At 37.2% G+C, this 18699-nt stretch overlaps 1 protein-coding gene across 14 annotated transcripts in view; it reads right to left on the reverse strand.

Annotated features, from left to right (window-relative positions):
- Window positions 1-1285: 1285 nt before the first annotated feature.
- Window positions 1286-18699, reverse strand: part of SEMA6D (semaphorin 6D) — a 374148-nt gene continuing 356734 nt past the window's right edge. For 7 of the 14 annotated variants that reach the window (XM_075897218.1, XM_075897219.1, XM_075897222.1 and 4 more), the window contains 18 exons: window positions 18055-18210; window positions 17602-17713; window positions 16226-16286; window positions 16075-16137; window positions 15884-15985; window positions 14864-14954; window positions 14487-14606; window positions 13907-13995; window positions 12989-13206; window positions 12737-12868; window positions 12361-12516; window positions 11820-11993; window positions 10870-11010; window positions 10695-10772; window positions 9692-9783; window positions 9269-9325; window positions 7399-7566; window positions 1286-4926 (listed from right to left, as the gene is read on the reverse strand). In XM_075897218.1, coding sequence (XP_075753333.1) covers window positions 3623-4926; window positions 7399-7566; window positions 9269-9325; window positions 9692-9783; window positions 10695-10772; window positions 10870-11010; window positions 11820-11993; window positions 12361-12516; window positions 12737-12868; window positions 12989-13206; window positions 13907-13995; window positions 14487-14606; window positions 14864-14954; window positions 15884-15985; window positions 16075-16137; window positions 16226-16286; window positions 17602-17713; window positions 18055-18163 — 3267 coding nt within the window. In that variant the 5' untranslated portion in view covers window positions 18164-18210 and the 3' untranslated portion in view covers window positions 1286-3622. The remainder of the gene's footprint in view (window positions 4927-7398; window positions 7567-9268; window positions 9326-9691; window positions 9784-10694; window positions 10773-10869; window positions 11011-11819; window positions 11994-12360; window positions 12517-12736; window positions 12869-12988; window positions 13207-13906; window positions 13996-14486; window positions 14607-14863; window positions 14955-15883; window positions 15986-16074; window positions 16138-16225; window positions 16287-17601; window positions 17714-18054; window positions 18211-18699) is intronic. The other 7 variants (XM_075897224.1, XM_075897226.1, XM_075897228.1 and 4 more) reach the window with 7 other exon arrangements.

Consider the following 18699-nt stretch of genomic DNA (forward strand, 5'->3'; position numbering starts at 1 on the left):
TACTGATGAACTATTGTGTAATATACTAATAAAAGACAAATTATTCTGGGAAATGTGTAAAACTTCAATATAAAAATATGTGGACTCTGGTGATGGATATAGAAGGCTTGGAGATAGCATGAACAAAAACATCCTACTGTGTTGAACTAAATGTATTTTAGGGGTTGAGTCACTGATTCCTGGTCATCTTATACCATTACTGTCTGACTATTCAGTTTCAGCAATGGCGAAAAGTAATTAGGTTGAGAAAAATGAAAATTACAAATTAAATACAGATTTAAATGTGCAGCAGCTAAAATGGGCTACAAATAAATCTAACTTTGTTTTTGGTCTAGAAAATATATATTGATTATCAAGTTTTCATCCTGTGGCTAACAGAAAACATGTTTTTAGTAAAACTACTTTCAGGTGCCACTCCTTTGGTATATCTTGAACAGTAAGTACAGGTTATTAATGATCTGAAAAACAAACTTCACGAACAAAAATGCTTTGTAATTACTTAAAAGCGAATTGTATTAATAAAAGAATACCGAAATTTGCTTTATTACATTGCCTTGCTTATTTTTAAATTAACCATGATGTTGGTACATATTCAATACATTCAACTGTATGGTTTAAAGGATGTGCATTGTTGTATAGTTCTGCCAGTTTTACACCAGTCCCAAATACAAACAGTAGTAAACTGCATCAGTTACTTAGGGACGTGCTGATACTTGATTGCTTTTAAGTTTAAAATGGTTTTTCTGGAACTTGTGACAGTTTATTATCTGGGGGGGGGGGGGAAGTGTCCGACTTAACAGTGTGCTGCATTTGCATAAGGGACGGAACAGAGAAGGGTTACCAGACACTAAAGAGAAAGATTTACAGGAAGCAAATCTGCCAGCTTGTAAACATGAAATCAAGTTCCATTATAGATTTTAGAAGGGAGTGTTGTGTTTTTTGAATTAAAATGCATCTGAGTAATGAATCATGTGGACTAATCAGAGACAATATTACATTTTCCCTCCCCACACCAATCGTTTTGATGTTTTATTTTTAACTCTGGAGTATAACAGTTGTCTGTGTAAGGCTCTCAAGAGCCTTCATGTCAGCATTAGACCGTTATAAAAACAGAAGTACACCTGTGTACTATATAATCAATCTTTTGCCATCTGCATGATACCCTACTGCTGATGAGGGGATGTCTGTGGTTTCTTAATGAAGCTATTAAAAATAAGTAGTATTATCTTATTGAAGGGAAAACATGTTATAAATATGTTCAGTAACAAAAAAGTTAAAAATTCAGTAGATTTGAATATTTTATTTTGACTTTACATGCGGTGTTAAAAACCCAAAGAACATATTATTTACACATCCACAATACAAGTTTACAAGATATCTATACATGTTAAAGTACTCTATGGTATAGAGCAGCTTCATTTTTAGGGTTACTTTTTATGCCGTACCATTAAAAAAGATACAATCTGCGTTTACCTTTGCACAAATGGATAAAGCATCTTTTGTATTATTAAATTAACAGAATGACTAGGTTGAATGTTAGAAATTTCAACATAAATACTGATAGAACTCACATTACCATCTACAAGGCAGCACAATGTTACAGAAAGTTATCAGGATTCATATCAGGGTTCACATACATTTATGTTTCAGTTCCACACAAGTCTGTATTAATTAATATTTGTAAAGTGATTTCAAATCCATTTTTGTCATTTGGAGACTGTAGATTTTGGTTTTTTGTTATTAATCTGTACTGTTTTAGTCGCAAGACTGAAATGTTTAAGAAAAGAGATCACAGGATTTTGGATTCAAAGGTCTCAGGAAATAAAAGTTCCTTACCAAAAACAGCCTTCATGTGAAGAGGAAATAAAAAAGGAATAATTTCTATTCTTTATTCTATGTTCTGTAACAGTGATCTACTTTTCAGACTAACCTTTTCTCTTCCTCTGATATGTAATATAAATCTTCATTGTTTCAGAAACCGACTGAAGTTATTTGTCTTTCTAGTTAACGAGTATTCCTCTGCCATGGCTACTTCTACAGTTATGTTCAATAAACAATATGGCAGAGTGTAGTCTGCAAGCTAAAACAGCCATCTGTGTTGAACATTAACCTGCACGTGGATACTGTAAAACCTACTGAACAGCTTATACAACTTTAGCAGGTGTTCCATTACCTTAGAAACCTTACTTGATTTCACATTATAACTGATCAGTGGAATGTTTATCATGGCAAGGTGATTTAATACTGCTGTCTTCTTGATTTATCGGCTGCCTTTATTTACCATTAATTTATTCTTGCTTTTTTATCTTTTTTGGGTGCTTGTTAAGAGAGTTACAACTGGCACTGAGGAAATATGTGCTATATGGAGGACACTTGATTCTTAGTACTTTTATCATTCGCATGAATAAGGCACAAAATGCACAGATTCAGGTAAACTCACACATAATATGTACAGAATATCGTCATTACCTGCATGACTTTGAAGAAAATACTTACATTACACAACATAAACAAATTGATTGCACTACAGTTGAGTTTTCACAGACTGCTTCTGCTTCTGCCAATTAGTGCTTCTTCCTTGATATTGATTAGGGTCTATCAGAGTGTAAGATGTTATTAAAAGCAACAAAAAGGTAACCTTTTATTATACAGGCAATGCCTAGTGTGTTCTAAATTATTAGCTGCCCTCGCTGAGAATTACAGGGGCTCAGATTCACAGTGGCCAGGTATTTAATGGAGGAACTGTGGAAGTACAGTGAGATTCCCCACATCCCTCCCCCCCACACAGATTTGAAATGCACAGATTTGAATTAATAGCAGCATCATGTTATTTTAGAATTAACATAAGTGTATGCTTTCACTGGATTACTAATTCGGCAATTTATAGAATCTGGAATGCTGACTGAGGTGCACAGTTCCTCTTTAGCTGTCTCCAAACTGAACCCAATGGACTGCAGAAGGAAGAGAGTCATTTGTTCAGTCATGATCAATGTAAACAATTCTACAGCATAAGAGATGCGATGGCAATCTACATACAACCTAGTGTGTACAGTACACACACACACACCCACACACACACATACAGAGCTTTATCCATGGCATAAATAAAATGCCAAACGTAGAAACAAACAATGCTACTGTTGGGCCAGAGACTGAATTTCAGCAAATTGCTTATTAACCCAGGTATTCATTGAGACATTACCATTTTCCGACATTTGTGCAAGAGGCAAGGTGAATGCATACATACTAAAATGTTCACATTTAATGGGAAGACCACGTGTAACGGCAGTCTAAAATTGAACCCATTTTCAAGTAATTGCTTACAGATTTTTCCAAGTACTTTATCAGTTAGTTAGAATAAAGTAGCCCCACTCCCATTGTGCTACATGTCTCCTTAGCTCCAAACAAAAGAAATTTAATGACCAGCACCTTCCTTTGTTTATTTTAGCAAGTCTTGCTGTAGCAATGTGTGGCAAGACATAGATGTTGCTGAAGTAAAGACAGTTTCTTTGGCCACTTTGTTCTCTTTAATTATAAGCAAATCTCTGTCTTATGTCTCTCCCACAACATCATCCCACAACCTGTACAGGTCAATACCACATACTAATAGAATATACCAGTCCTAGTAGCTGTATTTATTCAGTGGTCTGACTGAAGTTGTTTGAGGAACAAATGAGGGTTTTGGTGGCACATCAGGCTTTATGGATGGTGTCCGCTTTATCCCTGTGCGAGGAAGGGTTCCATTGCTTGTGTAACTGCTTTGTCTGGATAAAGAAGGCTGTAGATGAACACTGACAGGCGTCCCTTGCATGTAGTCCATCTTTGTGCCTGTAGCAGGAGGCATATACCCTCCACGGGTAATACTAGGCTGTCTGGATAACAAAACACCATTTGGTGAGTTTAAGTTTTTAGGAAGGGCAGATATTGAATGCCTTTGTGAAGAATTTTTGTGATAGCCCCTTTGTCTTTCTAAAGAAGTCATTGGTACTGCTGGGGTGGTAGGGACATCCACCCGTTTTGTTGGACTATTTCTTGGAAGAGTAGATGGCGGAGAGTATAAAGATGCCTCCCTGTTAGGAACTTTAGGTGGAATCTCAGACATATTTCCCATTGGATCCAGCATTAAAGTCTGGTGAGCCACTTGAATGTCTCCCATAATTGATTTGGGATTATTAGGATTTTCATTTAAATGTTTCAGAAAATCATTCAAGGTGTTCCTAGAATCAACAGATTTCCGGTGGTCTCTTTTGCTTGATGGTTTTGTAAGTGGATGCTCAATATTTTGCATCTTTTTGTCGGCTTTATGTGCATTAGAATTTGAGAATGACATATTGTAGTCATGGGTAGCATTGGGAAGAACAATAGCACTGGGAATATGTCCATGACTTAATGGAGAATGGGGCGGAGGACTAGAAGGAAAAAACTGAGGGCTTTTAAGAGGGGTTTCTTTTCTTGAAGTATTGAGGTTGCTATGTGCCTTGTCTGACTGACTCTTCATCACCTGCAGTGTCTTTTGTTGCAGTACTGGCGTGGATTCAGGAGTAGGAAGTGCAGCTAATTCTGGAGGCTGACCTCTGTGGTCCATTATCATGGATTTTGTATCACCACTTGGTGGCAGTTCTTTTCTGCTACTCAACAGATTTGTGTACAGTTTTGGTGAATCAATGTTTTGCTGATATTCTTTGATGGGACTATCAAATAGCCCATTCAATTTAGCAAAACTTCCACTGGAGTCAGTACAGGACTGAGCAGATTCTGCATCTTTGTGTATTTTTCTGGATTTCCGTACAAATAAATCTCGGTAGCAATAAACTGCCACTCCTGCAAGAAAGGCTCCCAGTACAAAAGCAGCAAAGACACAAGTGATCAGGACGTTCATGTGTACCATTTGGTTGGAATCTCCTGCCTGTACTTCCCACCTTACACCTGCAACAAACATATGTGGTACATTAAAATAATATCGGTCACACTTACATGATCCAAAACAACAGCTGCCTGCCTTGATGAAGGACAAGGATATATAATTAGATGAGTGTTTGTTAACATAGTCTGGATTCTATCCTCTCTCATGCTGGAGTGTGTACTTTTTCTAAAATAAAAGTTACTGTGCTAGTATTGAGTATTGCAAATGGAAACTCTCCATTTCATCTACAAATGAGAAAAGCCTGCCAGCATTCCACTCTATTCCATTCTAGTGCCTATCCTTATCCACAATATCCTTTAAGGCTCACAAATGTTGGTTTGTATGTTATTAGTATTAACAATTTCTGCTGGAAAATTGGGGTTAGAAGGTGCTACTCTGCCAGACTGCAATTAATAACTCATGGAAGAATATTTATCTCAATTTCTTACCCAACTCATAAATCAAAGGAGAGATAGGATTATGTAAATGTTATGTAAGACTGAATAATGTACATATTGTGGTGTTTATAAGCATGTTCTTATTGTGCAAAACACATGAACTAATACATTTATACTTTGCTGTGCTTAGAGAACCATACTCTGAATGATTATTTACTTTTTTTCAATTTAAGATTACACTATTTTATTCATGTATCTTTAAAATGTTTTTTTCTTATGTACTTGGTAATGAGTATTCCAAACTGCATATAATTTAAAAATATAAGGTTAATAAAAAGCACTAGAGTTTGTTAAAATCTAAAAGAATGAATAAATATTATTAGTATACGTCACATATCACAGTATCTCTCAATTTTTTAATTCTTTATTTTTAAATCACCCACAGTCAGCTTGCAATTAAGACAATGTTAGTTTCTAGAAGTAACTCTGTTAACTATACCCAGGGAAGGTAAAATGAAGAAGAGTTGAGAGTATAGGAACATATTTAGAGCCCCAGAGTGGATACAAAATTTGTATCCATAGCCACATCCATATCTTCAAAAAACAGCCGCAAACATCCATGGATTTAAAGGGCTCTAAACATATTGACTTGTTTTTAGAGGTAAAGCCTTCAAATATTGTTAATGTCCAGGGTTATAGGTTTTAATGGTGTTGTGCAGAAGAGAAAAGGAAAGATTCACTAATAGTAATGTCACAGAATGTGAATAAGAAATGAGCAAATTAGAACAAAAACATATTAACTTAAAGCAAATAATACTGAGAACAACCGAAAGACGTTAAAATGACAAATGTACTGCCATAATGGCTGATGGGAAACCTGATATATTTGGGTGACTTGTAGAATTGAGGATCTTCCCTTGGCTTGTGACTTTTTCATTAAATACAGAATTTTGCAAATATATCAGTCACCAAGATATTCTATGTACCAGTACAAATTTCAGTTGAAGTTTTGGCAGTTGTTGATTGTAATATTTTTTTTGCCAATCTGAAATGTTTGTTTCTGTAATAACCTATGCAAAGTTTAACTTGATTGAAAGGAGGCAAAGCAATTGATGGATTGTATATAATCTATAAATCAGACTTTACAATATATTCTTAGTTTTCAGATGAGTAGGAAACGTGTATTGAGAGACTACACAGCTATCTGTGTGCAAGTGCACATGCTCCACTCTCCAATGTATAATTTCAGCCTCAAAGTTGACCTGCTTTCCTTGCAAACTCACTAAACTGAATGGGAGTTTTGGGTGTTCAACAAGTATAACATTGGACCTCATCTGAGCAGTTTTGTCCACATACAAATGGGCTGTTACGTTGCACTTTAGACATTAGCCAATACATAAAGGCACTGTGTGCTTGGATGAGAGGACCAGCAGTCTCATCCAAACTCTAGAGCTACTTTTGTGCTATAGCCCATTGAAGGATTTTTCAGTTCACTAGCCATTCTAAAAGACTGTTTTGGGTCATCCTAAAATGATTTTCTTTCCAAAATTTTCGTAAACCAAAAGGTAAAAGAAAAAAAGTCATGTTTTTAACTTGCATATTTTAAAACACAAAGTACATTTTACATCAAAAAGTTGTTTCAAATTGAAAAATTAAAATGTTTCATTTCCAAAGTGTAGAAACAAATGTTTTGCTTTTGTTTTCAGTTTTGTTTGTTTGGGTTTATTTAACCACAGTTCAGTGAAATCAATGTGAAAAATATTTTGGTTGATCTGAATCTGCTTCTTTTAGCAACAGTTTCAGCTGAAATATTTCATTTAGCTCTAGTAACCAATCACCTGTTGAGTAGGTGAGTAACGTAAGGTTTGAATTTATATTTGCCATGCACCCAGAATTCCTGCTGACTTCAGCTGGAGTTTTGCAAACTATGAACTTCACTTTGCCCACATGCATTAAATGGGCAAGAGGACTATGATTGCACCTTCTGTATGTTCACAGGAAATAGAGTAAATCATACTTGTCCCAGCATTTTCAAAATTCTAATGATGCTTATCAGGTTTCCATTCAGCTGTAATGTATTCCCTGGTAAGGCCTTACCCTTTGGGACACCTGATAATGGATCAGGATTATCAGATGTGTTTGGGTCATCTTGAACTACAAATTTCCGAGAGCCAGTCACTTTAGGTTTCCAGGAACCAGTCACTTTAGGTGCTATAACTGGGATACTTGCCATTGTGGTAATGGAAGCTGTGGATAACTCCATGTCTGTGATGGCAAACAGATTTTTATTAATGTGTATTACAAACAGGCTTTCCTCACGGTTTTGTGGTATTTCTAAATTATAGCTCAAGAAGGCATTTAATGGGAGTTAGATATTAGGGCAATATATGACCTATATTTTACAGAAGTGCATACGGCTGCCAAAAATCAGATTAAAAGTACAAATTATACATTAAAGCTGTTATTCAAAAACCAGGAAAATCAAATGGAAGGTAGTGGGGAAGATATGAGCAACTGAAGGAGTAGGGGAAAAGCACAACTTATTTCTACTTTATTGCTGTATTGCTTACTGTTAGACAAGCTGGTTCATTGTCTTAAAAATCTCTAAAAAGATATGTATTAGTGACCTTGGGAGAGGCCAAAATGCTAAATATTCCTGGGAAACCAGATCAGCTCCATTAGAGCTGATACACATTTTTTACCCCTTATATTGTAATGGCTCCTAGGGAATATGCTATCTAGATCCTTCTTAGTAATGAATTTAGTGTATAAAGTCATTATGGCCTATGTGGTAATGTTCATAAGCAGCAAACCTATTAAGTCTAATAGTCTACACTGAGCCTACTGTGTAGGTGCAAATCTCTGATTTATGTGCACAGGGCTAGACAGATTTATCCATGTGTGCCTGCAAGTAGGGATTGCCTTGAAAGAGTAAGCACTTAAATATGAGCTATTTCAGGGATCAAACATCAGGTTATGTCTGTCTTTAAAAAAATCAGACTGAAAGTTGAAGTAAACTTTCATGTGAGTAAAGCAGCACTTCAGTAATATGCCTGTCACCCTCCCCCATATTTACACACACAATTATATTATGGGAAATAAAATCTGCAAAATATTTATCAAACACAGTTCTCTTGTTGCGCTACAGGAACAAATACTATGAGAAACCAAATGTTGTTGCATTCCCACAATTTAAACAGCCAAACAGATTTCCTTCAGATTTGTCAAACAAGAATGTCCCCTAGAGCCGAACCCCTAGAGTGCAAGTTTCACTTTGGAACAAATTCTGGAAAATAATGGCTGCTTCTGTTGAAACGGATAAGGGTTTTACTACTGAGTTCAATACAGCAACATTGGCTCCTATGTTCCTGGAAATTAGGGATTTGCAATAAAAATGCTGTGAAAAAAATGCTGAAAGGGTATGAAGGTCCTAGGACAACACTGCACCAACCAGTATGTGTCTGTTCTAGCCCCTGTTGTGCTATACCGTTTGTGATGTTAAATGATGAACATTAGCATAGCTATCAAAACATTTCCAAAACACAGAAATACACATATTAGAAAATGTGTATTTGCTTTATACGATTGGGGGAGGGGAAAAGAGAAAAAGGAAGATGATGAGATTTTGCCATCCATATATTAGAAAGGATAGAGAGGGGCATTCACAAATGCATGGGGGAGGAAAGAGTAAAGCTGAGTGGACTTTCGTGCAGTGAAGATGTCATCTATGTTAATCAGGCTCTTGAATAAAGGATGTGTCTCAATAAATAATGAGCTGTTAACATGCGGCTACACAGGGTGAAGTGCTGAGCAAGAGTCCAGCTAGGTTTACTATCAGTGGGAACATGAGTAAAAGCACAAAAATGAAGACTTGTCACCTGCGCAAAAGAAAGGGAAAAAAGGGCTGAAAATGCTGAACTGAAGGAAAGAAAAGGTCATTAATTCAAAAAAATTAAAAAAAACTAACCAGATGTTGGGTCGCCAAATATTTTGTAATCTGGTGTAGTTGTAGTAGGCAAAATTTCTAAAAGAATTAAAGGAACAAGTAATCAGTGAAAAGTAACCAAAAGAAAGCAAAAGATTTTAAGACCTGAGTAACTGAAAATAAAAAAGAAAATACGATCTGTTACAAAAAAGGGAAATTGTTCAATACCTTGCAGCTCTCTGGAGTCGATAGCAAAGTGGGGGGTGGGGGGAGTACAGAGGAAGAGGTAAAACATCTCTGCTATCCCTGCCGAAATAGCTCAGCTTTGTGACTATTCGTGGTAACACTAGGTGGCGCGTGCAGTGTGTCACTGAATGGATCATCATAAATTTAACATCCACAGTGAAGCGTGGCCACAAACTCCTGTTGACACATTATAAATTAAAAGCAGTGACTGTGTCTTACCGTGGCAGTCCCCAAGCTGTCCTGTATTGCCATATTCTACATCTTGCTCATATCCTCCAGTGCTGTGGTTGTATGAAACAAACAAAGAGAACCTGCAATTAATAGCATTAGCAGAGAAACAAATGATTTTCTTCTGAAAGCATAAACCAGACACACAGTTATTCAGCAATTTTAGGGAAAAGGGGAGTTGCATGATAGCAGAAAGACTCTATATTACATAAAAAAATTATGTACAGGCTTTAAAATTTTAAGGACTTACACTAAGCAATTAAGTTCTCACAATAATTGTTAACTTTTATATATAAGGACAACCATTCTTCTTTGCTGTTATATCCATACAACTAGAACTGTATCAACTGGAGTTTGGCATGCCTATCTAAAGATAATATTGACCCATTATAAATATCACATCTAAAGTTACAATTGCTAATGAAATGTACTTCATGAGCATGATTTTGCAAAATGCCCTTGGAAAGGTACAGATGGGCTATGGAAAAGTTATACACACTTTCTACTATAAAATATATCTTTTCACCTTTGTAAAAATCAAGTGAGCAAATTTCACTCCAACAGTCCAAGAAATTGAGACAATTTAAGCTGTAGAGGAGACTTTTCCCCATCTATCTATGAGACTATGAAAATAAGAAAAGGACTAATTCAAGTTTAAATACATTCTTGATTGTTGTGGTTTCCTGGAAGTGATTAATAACAATAATATAATCTCTTTGCTAAACAGATAAATGTTTATGATCAGTAATGTGTCTGCATCATGTTCCAGGTAGCCTTTCCTATAGGTCTGATTGATAGGCCTTACAGAGGTAAAATGAACATTGAAATCAAAATCTTCCCTAAGTGAAGATACAGAATTGGACCAGAATTTAGCATTCTGTTTCTTACATGTACAAAGAGAAATGTATTTATAGAGCATTAAAAAAAGAGATTTAATGAATGAGTGTATGCACACATATAGATACACTGGGTTGATATTAAAAATAGCACTTACAACATGCTAGGTTTCACTCTTCCGCACACCCCCTGATCTAGCCAGCCACAATAAGGATCTCGGGAAGCAATACAAGACCTGTGCAAGATCAAACCAGAGAAAATAATGGTTTTCTTCCAGCACCAGAAATTTCTTTGCTTTTGCTTTACGTGAGAGTTCAGGAGGGTAGGCTTACTTTTTACATGATCCATGACGCTCACAGCGACTGAGGGGAATTCTAATCACACAACTGGAAAAGGCCACAAATACAGCATGGTGTTCTTTATCTAACTGAAGGGAAATGACTTTTCTGTCCTCTTCACTTTCTGAATTACACCTGTTTGGTAAGAATAATTTGAAATAGTTATTAATATAAACCAGAGTATCTTGTGTAAAGCTTGCACTGGAAACATTTTTTATTTGTCAATCAATTACAGCTGTGTAGGTTCTGAAAATTATTCTCAACAACTACTACTGTTTGGACATTGTAACAATGAGCACCCTAGAAATGCTTACACATCATTGTATTTTAATCTACTTTTAAACCATACAACCTAAGGATTACCAAAGCTGTTTTTTGGTTCCGGACCTGCAGCTGGGTGACAAGTTCTGTGATCCAGATAGGAAAGCTCTAAATCCACAGGTTTTGTGTTCTTCCTGTGTTGAATATACCTGCCAAACAGCAGACACTAAAAATCTGTGCTTGGTCCATTTGGAATTTAAATGGAACACTTCACATGGCACTACCCACATTCTTTGCTTACAAAACAAACAATCTTTATTTCATTAGTGATTATTTTATTTACCACTGAACACTCAAATTCTTTAAATGACTTCCTTAGCTAAGGTAATAGTGTATAGTACTGGTATTTGGTATCAAGCAGCTGATGGAATTTCTCCTAAACAGCATGGAATGAAAATGTTCTCTGCTACCCACAAAATGGTATGTACTAAAATATTTTCAGGTTATTCAGCAGCATATCTCCTTCATAAATAGTGGGAGTGAGGAGCTTGATGAGAAAGTGTTTAAAAAAAAAGAGAGAAACACCACTACTTGTTAGCCAGCAAGAAAAAAATGACACAGTGAGAAACACAATGGAATATCTTTGATATTCTGGACAGCAGGTCTCGTAAAATAATACCTACTTTGCATGATTATAAGCATCAATCTCTTCCAGTAATACACTGTCATTCAAAGAAAAAGGTCTGGTCTTTGCCAAGATCTTAAGTATCACTCCTGCTTCAGAGCCAACAAATATGACTGTGTAGTTTTGGTAGGGTCCTGCTGAATGGTCGACAGCAACTGCAGTCAATCGGTATCTACAAAACCCAAAAGGTACATAGTTATTCAGGCCTGGTCTACATTGAAGGGGAAAGTTGAATTAAGATATGCAACTCCAGTTACGTTAATTATGTAGCTGGAGTCGATGTATCTTAAATCACCATCCACACGGCAGGAGCTCAATGGGAGCAAATGCTCCTGTCATCTTCCCTTACTCCTTGTGAGGAGCAGGTTTACTGGCACCAAAGGGGGCACCCTCTGAGTTCAAATTAATGCGTCTTCACTAGACTCACTAAATCGAACTCTAGAAGATTGACCATGGAAGCGTCATTCTTTGCATAGGCCTCAGAAGAATGTTTCTTTTTTTAATGTACAGGGGTAATTTATTTTACCAAGATGTCATACCTGACCCGTGTCTTTGTGAACCAGGGCTCCTCAATGACTGATGGAATGGCGGAATCCATCAGTGGATGGGATTTGATGAAGGATAAAGTTTCATCTGGGAAATCAATGGAGGTTTTGTAAGCTTCTGCCAGACCATGTTTTGCACAGCAGCCAGGTCTGAAAGGAAAGCAACGTTTTTTTCTCTCTCAGTATTTTAAGTTAATGAGAAAGGGTAAGCATCTTGAAAGAGCAGGGCAGGCTGCTGATGAGAATACTTAAGGTCCAAGACAAAGCCGCTGCTTCAGTTTGACATGACTAGTTTCTCCAATGTGTCAATGATTTAAAGATAGCAATTTACAGGAATAATATTATTGTGTCATGAGCAAGAATCGTTTACCTTGGCTTTGGTACTTTGTCTTCAGGTACAGCTGTCCAAACAGAGTCTGGAGTCTTTTGTTCTTTAAATCTTCCTTTGAACACTTTCTCAATGTCATCCATGCTGAAAGCACACACTGCTGAACCAGGGATGCTGTAAAATAAAATAATAATAAAAAAGCTAGCACTATTGTAGTCTGAATTCTTGTAACAATCCTAGTTGTAACAGGGAACTAGAGAGCTTCTTTTGATGTTAGGGTTGCTCATCTCTCACCTGTTAAGCTGTGTGGTGAATACACCAACAACAGTAGGCACTCCATTGATTTCTATTATGTCTGTGATTGACTGCAGAACATCAAAGTAGAAAAATGAATCCCCAGGAACAGAACAGTTGAGTCGAGCTTTTAGGAATGAAGTCCAGTGTTTTTCCAGTACTCTTTGGGAGCCTCCCATGTCATTTTTGCATATGCGTGCCACACGGGAATACACAGCCTATACAGGGCACAGAAGGTAAAGAGAAAACTGGATTATGAAATGCTATGAAAAGTACCCCCATTTTCCAAGGATCATTTTGTCAACAGGAACGTTGCAGCTACATAGCTGCTTTTCTGAGTCTGTACAGAAAGGAAGAAAGCAAAGAACATTTAGCTTCTAGTGCATAAGCATTTTAATGCATCATTGAGCCAACACAACACTCCTAGTCTTGCCTTCACCTTTTTTCAAAATCATATTGTTAGTGAGATTTATAGACTTTAATTAACCATGTGTAAATGGTTTAGTAATTTACTACAGAATATCCTTCAATGGGGAAGCAGAAGTATCATATGTTGCATTAGTATGACTAAAATATTCATTATCTAGCGGCATCAGGGAGCCACCTTTTGACCCTCCCCACTTTTTATAAACAGCAGGCAAAAACAGAGTATCTGCTCATTTCCTGAATTAAGGAAATGGTAGCACTAAAGGATACCTGTGGAGAATTTTGTTAACAAGACAGGGTGAATGCAAATAGCTTTAAGGCTCAAGATATCACATTATACTTTGTTCTGCTTTTTCTGACATTTCTGTATGAAAAAACTTTATGTAAATGATCTTAGTTGTTGAAGGTATTTACCATGACAACTATATCTCACCCTCATAAGATTTTTGATACTTCACAGCTGATTGTGACATACTGACTTTATATACCTACCTTGCCTAAATTATTATGCTCTACTGCAATTTCTCGAAAGAAGAAATAAACATAGTTGCCATATTCTATGGCATGGAGGAAATGTGGTTCTGCAAGAAAGAATGAAGAGAAAGCTGTTTACCTAAAATAACCATTCAATAAGTATAAGACACTGCCTGCTCTGCATGACTTAAAGGCTTTCCCTTGGTTACATACCAACTAAAGTGAACTCCAATATTCAAGACACTTTAGGAAGTCCAAATATGGGTGCATTCAAGCTTAAATGAACTTGTAGTCTTTAATGTCAGCTAATGGACTGTAAAAAGGCCTCAAAGGAATTGTATTACAGTGAAGGTCTTTGTTACTATAGATTCATTCATTAACCTATTTAACTGGGAGTGAGGGAGAACTCTTACATTTTAAACAAAGATTGTGCTTTATCAGCAAAATGTTGCTTTCTTATCATTTTGATCTTGCTATACCAAACATTGCATGTACATTAACAGTGTTTATATAGAAACAGACTGGATATGATACACTTAATCCAGAAGGCCAATAAAATTACATATACCACTGGGGAAAGTAATTTTTTCAAAATTACCTTTTATCCATTTAGAATCATATTTTATTGTTCTTAGGGCAGATCCATCTCCCATGCTGCGGTAAATAACAGCATCGCTTGCCAGAAAATCTGCTACTGTTGCTGAATACAATTTTCCATCTAAAACAACAGTCAAAATGTGGTATTAATGGGCCATTAATAATACATAGAATTCTTACTAGCCTATAATCTTCTCTCTCTGTACTGCCACACTCCCAAAAATTACTCTAACCCACATTTTAACAATTTAGTTTCTAATCCTTTTGAGGTGCTTTTCTCAAATCTTCAAATCTGAGGCACTGTGACACATGCAGCTTCTCTGTGCTCTCTTTTACAGCCCTCTGGCACCTTCTGCATCATTAATCAAAAGTTCTTACCAGCAAAGAGGGCAACGTTGGTTTGTCTGGCATCAAATGGGCATCTTGCCAATCCGCTAATTTCCTCTCCATCGTACTCTAAGGTGTTCAGCTGGAGAAGAAAAATAAACTGTTGGTGATTTGCCTCTCTGTTCTCCATGCCAGCATGAAACGGTAATATTACCTTTACACAGACCTTAACTCTATCCATGTACTCTTTCTATTTTTACCTTCTATTCCATGACACTTGGAAAAAGAAATATTCTGCAAGTCTTACCAAAAAGCTTAGAATCATAGAACCATAGAGCTGGAAGAGACCTCAGAAGGTCATCAAGTCCAGCCCCCTGCTCTAGGCAGAACCAATCCCAACTAAATCAACCCGGCCAGGGCTTTGTCAAGCCAAGACTTAAACACCTCTAGGGATGGAGACTCCACTACTTCCCTAGGTAACCCATTCCAGTGCTTCACCACTCTCCTAGTGAAATAGTTTTTCCTAATATCCAACCTGGAACTCTCCCACCACAACTTGAGACCATTGCTACTTGTTCTGCCATCTGTAACTACTGAGAACAGCCTTTCTTCATCCTCTTTGGAACCTCCCTTCAGGAAGTTGAAGGCTGCTATCAAATCCCCCCTCACTCTGCGCTTCTGCAGACTAAACAGACCCAACTTCCTCAGCTTCCCCTCATAGGTCATATGGTCCAGCCCCCTAATCATTCTGTTTGCCCTCCGCTGGACCCTCTCCAATGCGTCCACATCCTTTTTGTAGTGGAGGCCCCAGAACTGGACACAATACTCTAGATGTGGCCTCACCAGAGCCGAATAAAGGGGAATAATGACATCTCTGGATCTGCTGGCAATGCTCCTCTTAATGCAACCTAATATGCCATTAGCCTTCTTGGCTACAAGGACACACTGTAGACTCATATCCAGCTTCTCATCCACTGTAACCCCCAGGTCCTTTTCTGCAACTATCACAACACAATTACTTTGTAAACCAATAAAATAATACATGAATGGCATATTATTTAATGTGCTTACCCAGTAGTATCTGCACATAGGGTTAAATGCATTTGTACCACAGACAAACACCATCTCATCATTTCTGGGAACAAAGACTTTAATAAAGTTATGGCATTCATCCTGAAAGAAGAAACAACTTGAATTAAAAACATATTTCTTGCCTATACTTGATAGTATTACTTTTAGTGGTCTGTATATGATAAACATACTTTGTGTTTGCCTTTCATAGCACAGTTCTCTCTGTCCTGCTGTCTTGATCTCCAGGTTAATTTCTGTTTAAATCAAATCAAATAAAAAAAGGTTTAATTTTTGACCTGAAAATTCCCTTAAAATCAAATCAATTTTTCTACATCTACTCACTTTGCTTGGAGTAACTTCTGACTTGGGAACTTCATTTAAGTTTACAGTATAAACTTGATCTCTATTGGAAACAAGGGCATAAGACACATCACGTGAATGCATGTGTATGTTGAGTGTATAAATGGTTTTTGTTATAGATCTAATTTTTAGGACATTTCCTAGAATATGAATATATTTTGAAGTCCTTATGGATTTTTCTGAGTCAACACTGAGCATTTTTGGTTCACAGCAGAGTAAATTTTTAGATAGTACAGGCAGTCCCCGGGTTACATACAAGATACGGATTGTAGGTTTGTTCTTAAGTTGAATTTGTATGCAAGTCGGAACTGGTACATATTGTAGGGGAAACTAGCCAAACATTTCTCCAGAGCTCAATTTTATTCTCCCACACCTCACTTCCCTCAGTCCTTTATTCTCAAGCTGAGGTGTCTGCTGAGAAAAGCCGCTCCACGTCTCCCTGGTCTGCTGGGGGGGGGAGCGAAGGCTTCGCGTCTTCCTGGTCTGCTGGGGGGAAGCAGCTATGCGGGGTTGCCTCACCCCGTTTGTAAGTAGGGATCCGATGTAAGTCGGATCCATGTAACCCGGGGACTGCCTGTATCTGTGTTTTTTCAGCTATTCAGGTCTTGTCACAGAGGGTATGTCTGCACTACCCTCCTAGTTCGAACTAGGAGGGTAATGTAGGCATACCGCACTTGCAAATGAAGCCCGGGATTTGAATTTCCCGGGCTTCATTTGCATAAGCGGGGAGCCGCCATTTTTAAAACCCCGCTGGTTCGAACCCCGTGCAGCGCGGCTACACGGGGCACGAACTAGGTAGACCGAACTAGGCTTCCTAGTTCGAACTACCTAGTTCGTGCCCCGTGTAGCTGCGCTGCACGGGGTTCGAAGCAGCGGGGTTTTAAAAATGGCGGCTCCCCGCTTATGCAAATGAAGCCCGGGAAATTCAAATCCTGGGCTTCATTTGCAAGTGCGGTATGCCTACATTACCCTGCTAGTTCGAACTAGCGGGGTAGTGTAGACATACCCATATTGTCTAAGCCCAACTCTGTATCAGCAATCAAAGGTTTCAGATTCTTTTCCTGTATCACTGAAGTGTCATTCCATGTTTAAAAGTGATCAGTATACATTTTAATAAGCACTGTAATGTAAAAGAAGGAAAATGGTTTAGCATAACTGCAGCAACATATTGCTGCCTTTGGTCTCCAAAACCAATTTTAAACAGGGGGCACAGATACTGTTCATTTCTCTGGGAGACTTCCCGCCTCCCCTCCCCCGCATTCAAATTCCACCGATTAACTTTTGAACAAATTGCCCACATTAACATAAACCTAGGAGAAAAGAATTTAAATCTAATAAACTGACTACAGGAAAATTACCTGCCAGCAATATAAAGTGTGTCTCGAATTTTCAACATCAGTTGAAAGTCCAGCCTGTGTTGAGATTCATTGCCTGAAGGGCGTCCTTTAAATACTGGATATTGCCTTGAATCTGCAAGTAAAAATGGGCTACACCATCACTCAGGATTAGAGAGCTAAAAAATCAATATACAGCATTGATTAGCTGTATATACTAGGTGTAGAAAGGTTTAAACTAAATTCCTTGAGTAATGTCTTGAATATGAATGAATAACAGCTGGCTAATGTCAGCAAATGTTCTTTTTAATTACATTATTATGCTTTCATAGAAAAGTAAGAGTTAGTAAATAAATAAATTTGGTGAATTGCAAAAGAATAAACATTTGGACTTGTGTACATATTAATTAATTAAAAATTAATTAACCAAAAATAATCATGTAGTATTTACACAGCAAGTACTTTCTGATTACTTACAATGATAGTCGACAACATTAATAGGGTCATCGTCTTCAGGAAAACTGACAGCTAGGGATTGTGACACAGTCAATAGAATCACGCAGGCACAGAGAAGAAGCAGCCTCATGGCTGTTGAAAAATATCATCAGAGTCTTGGTAATACTGTTTAACTACCTGAAAAACAAAAACACAGCTATGAAGGAAGTTTCAATGCTACAGGACAATAAAAGTGACTTCTTATTGGAGCAAGAGGTTTTTATATTTTAATGTTAGTTGCAGTGGAGTAAACAAGCATTTCTGAAAGGCCCTTTTTGTGCATGTTAACAGAAACCTAGTATGTGACAATGCTGACAAAAGCTTTTGTAAACTGTTTTGATGTTTGTTAAATTTTAGTTGAATTTAGAGGCAGCTGATAAACGTCATCCTAGCTAAATCACAAGGCTCACAAGGATACATGCAAGCTGCTGACTTGGTGAGAACATTGTTAAAGTTAGGATTAGAATTTTAATTAAACTGCAATCTCTTTCCCTTCCCCCATTACTGAATGTCAGGCAATAAAGCCCGATCCCATAAATTGCCTAAATCTTATCTACTAACATCAAGAGATACATTATTTGTGTAAGCCTTAAGCCATGGTTTAGATTTAAGCTTGTTTTAAATCTA

This window comes from Pelodiscus sinensis, chromosome 14 (genome assembly GCF_049634645.1).
Source record: "Pelodiscus sinensis isolate JC-2024 chromosome 14, ASM4963464v1, whole genome shotgun sequence".
Classification (NCBI taxonomy): domain Eukaryota; kingdom Metazoa; phylum Chordata; order Testudines; family Trionychidae; genus Pelodiscus; species Pelodiscus sinensis.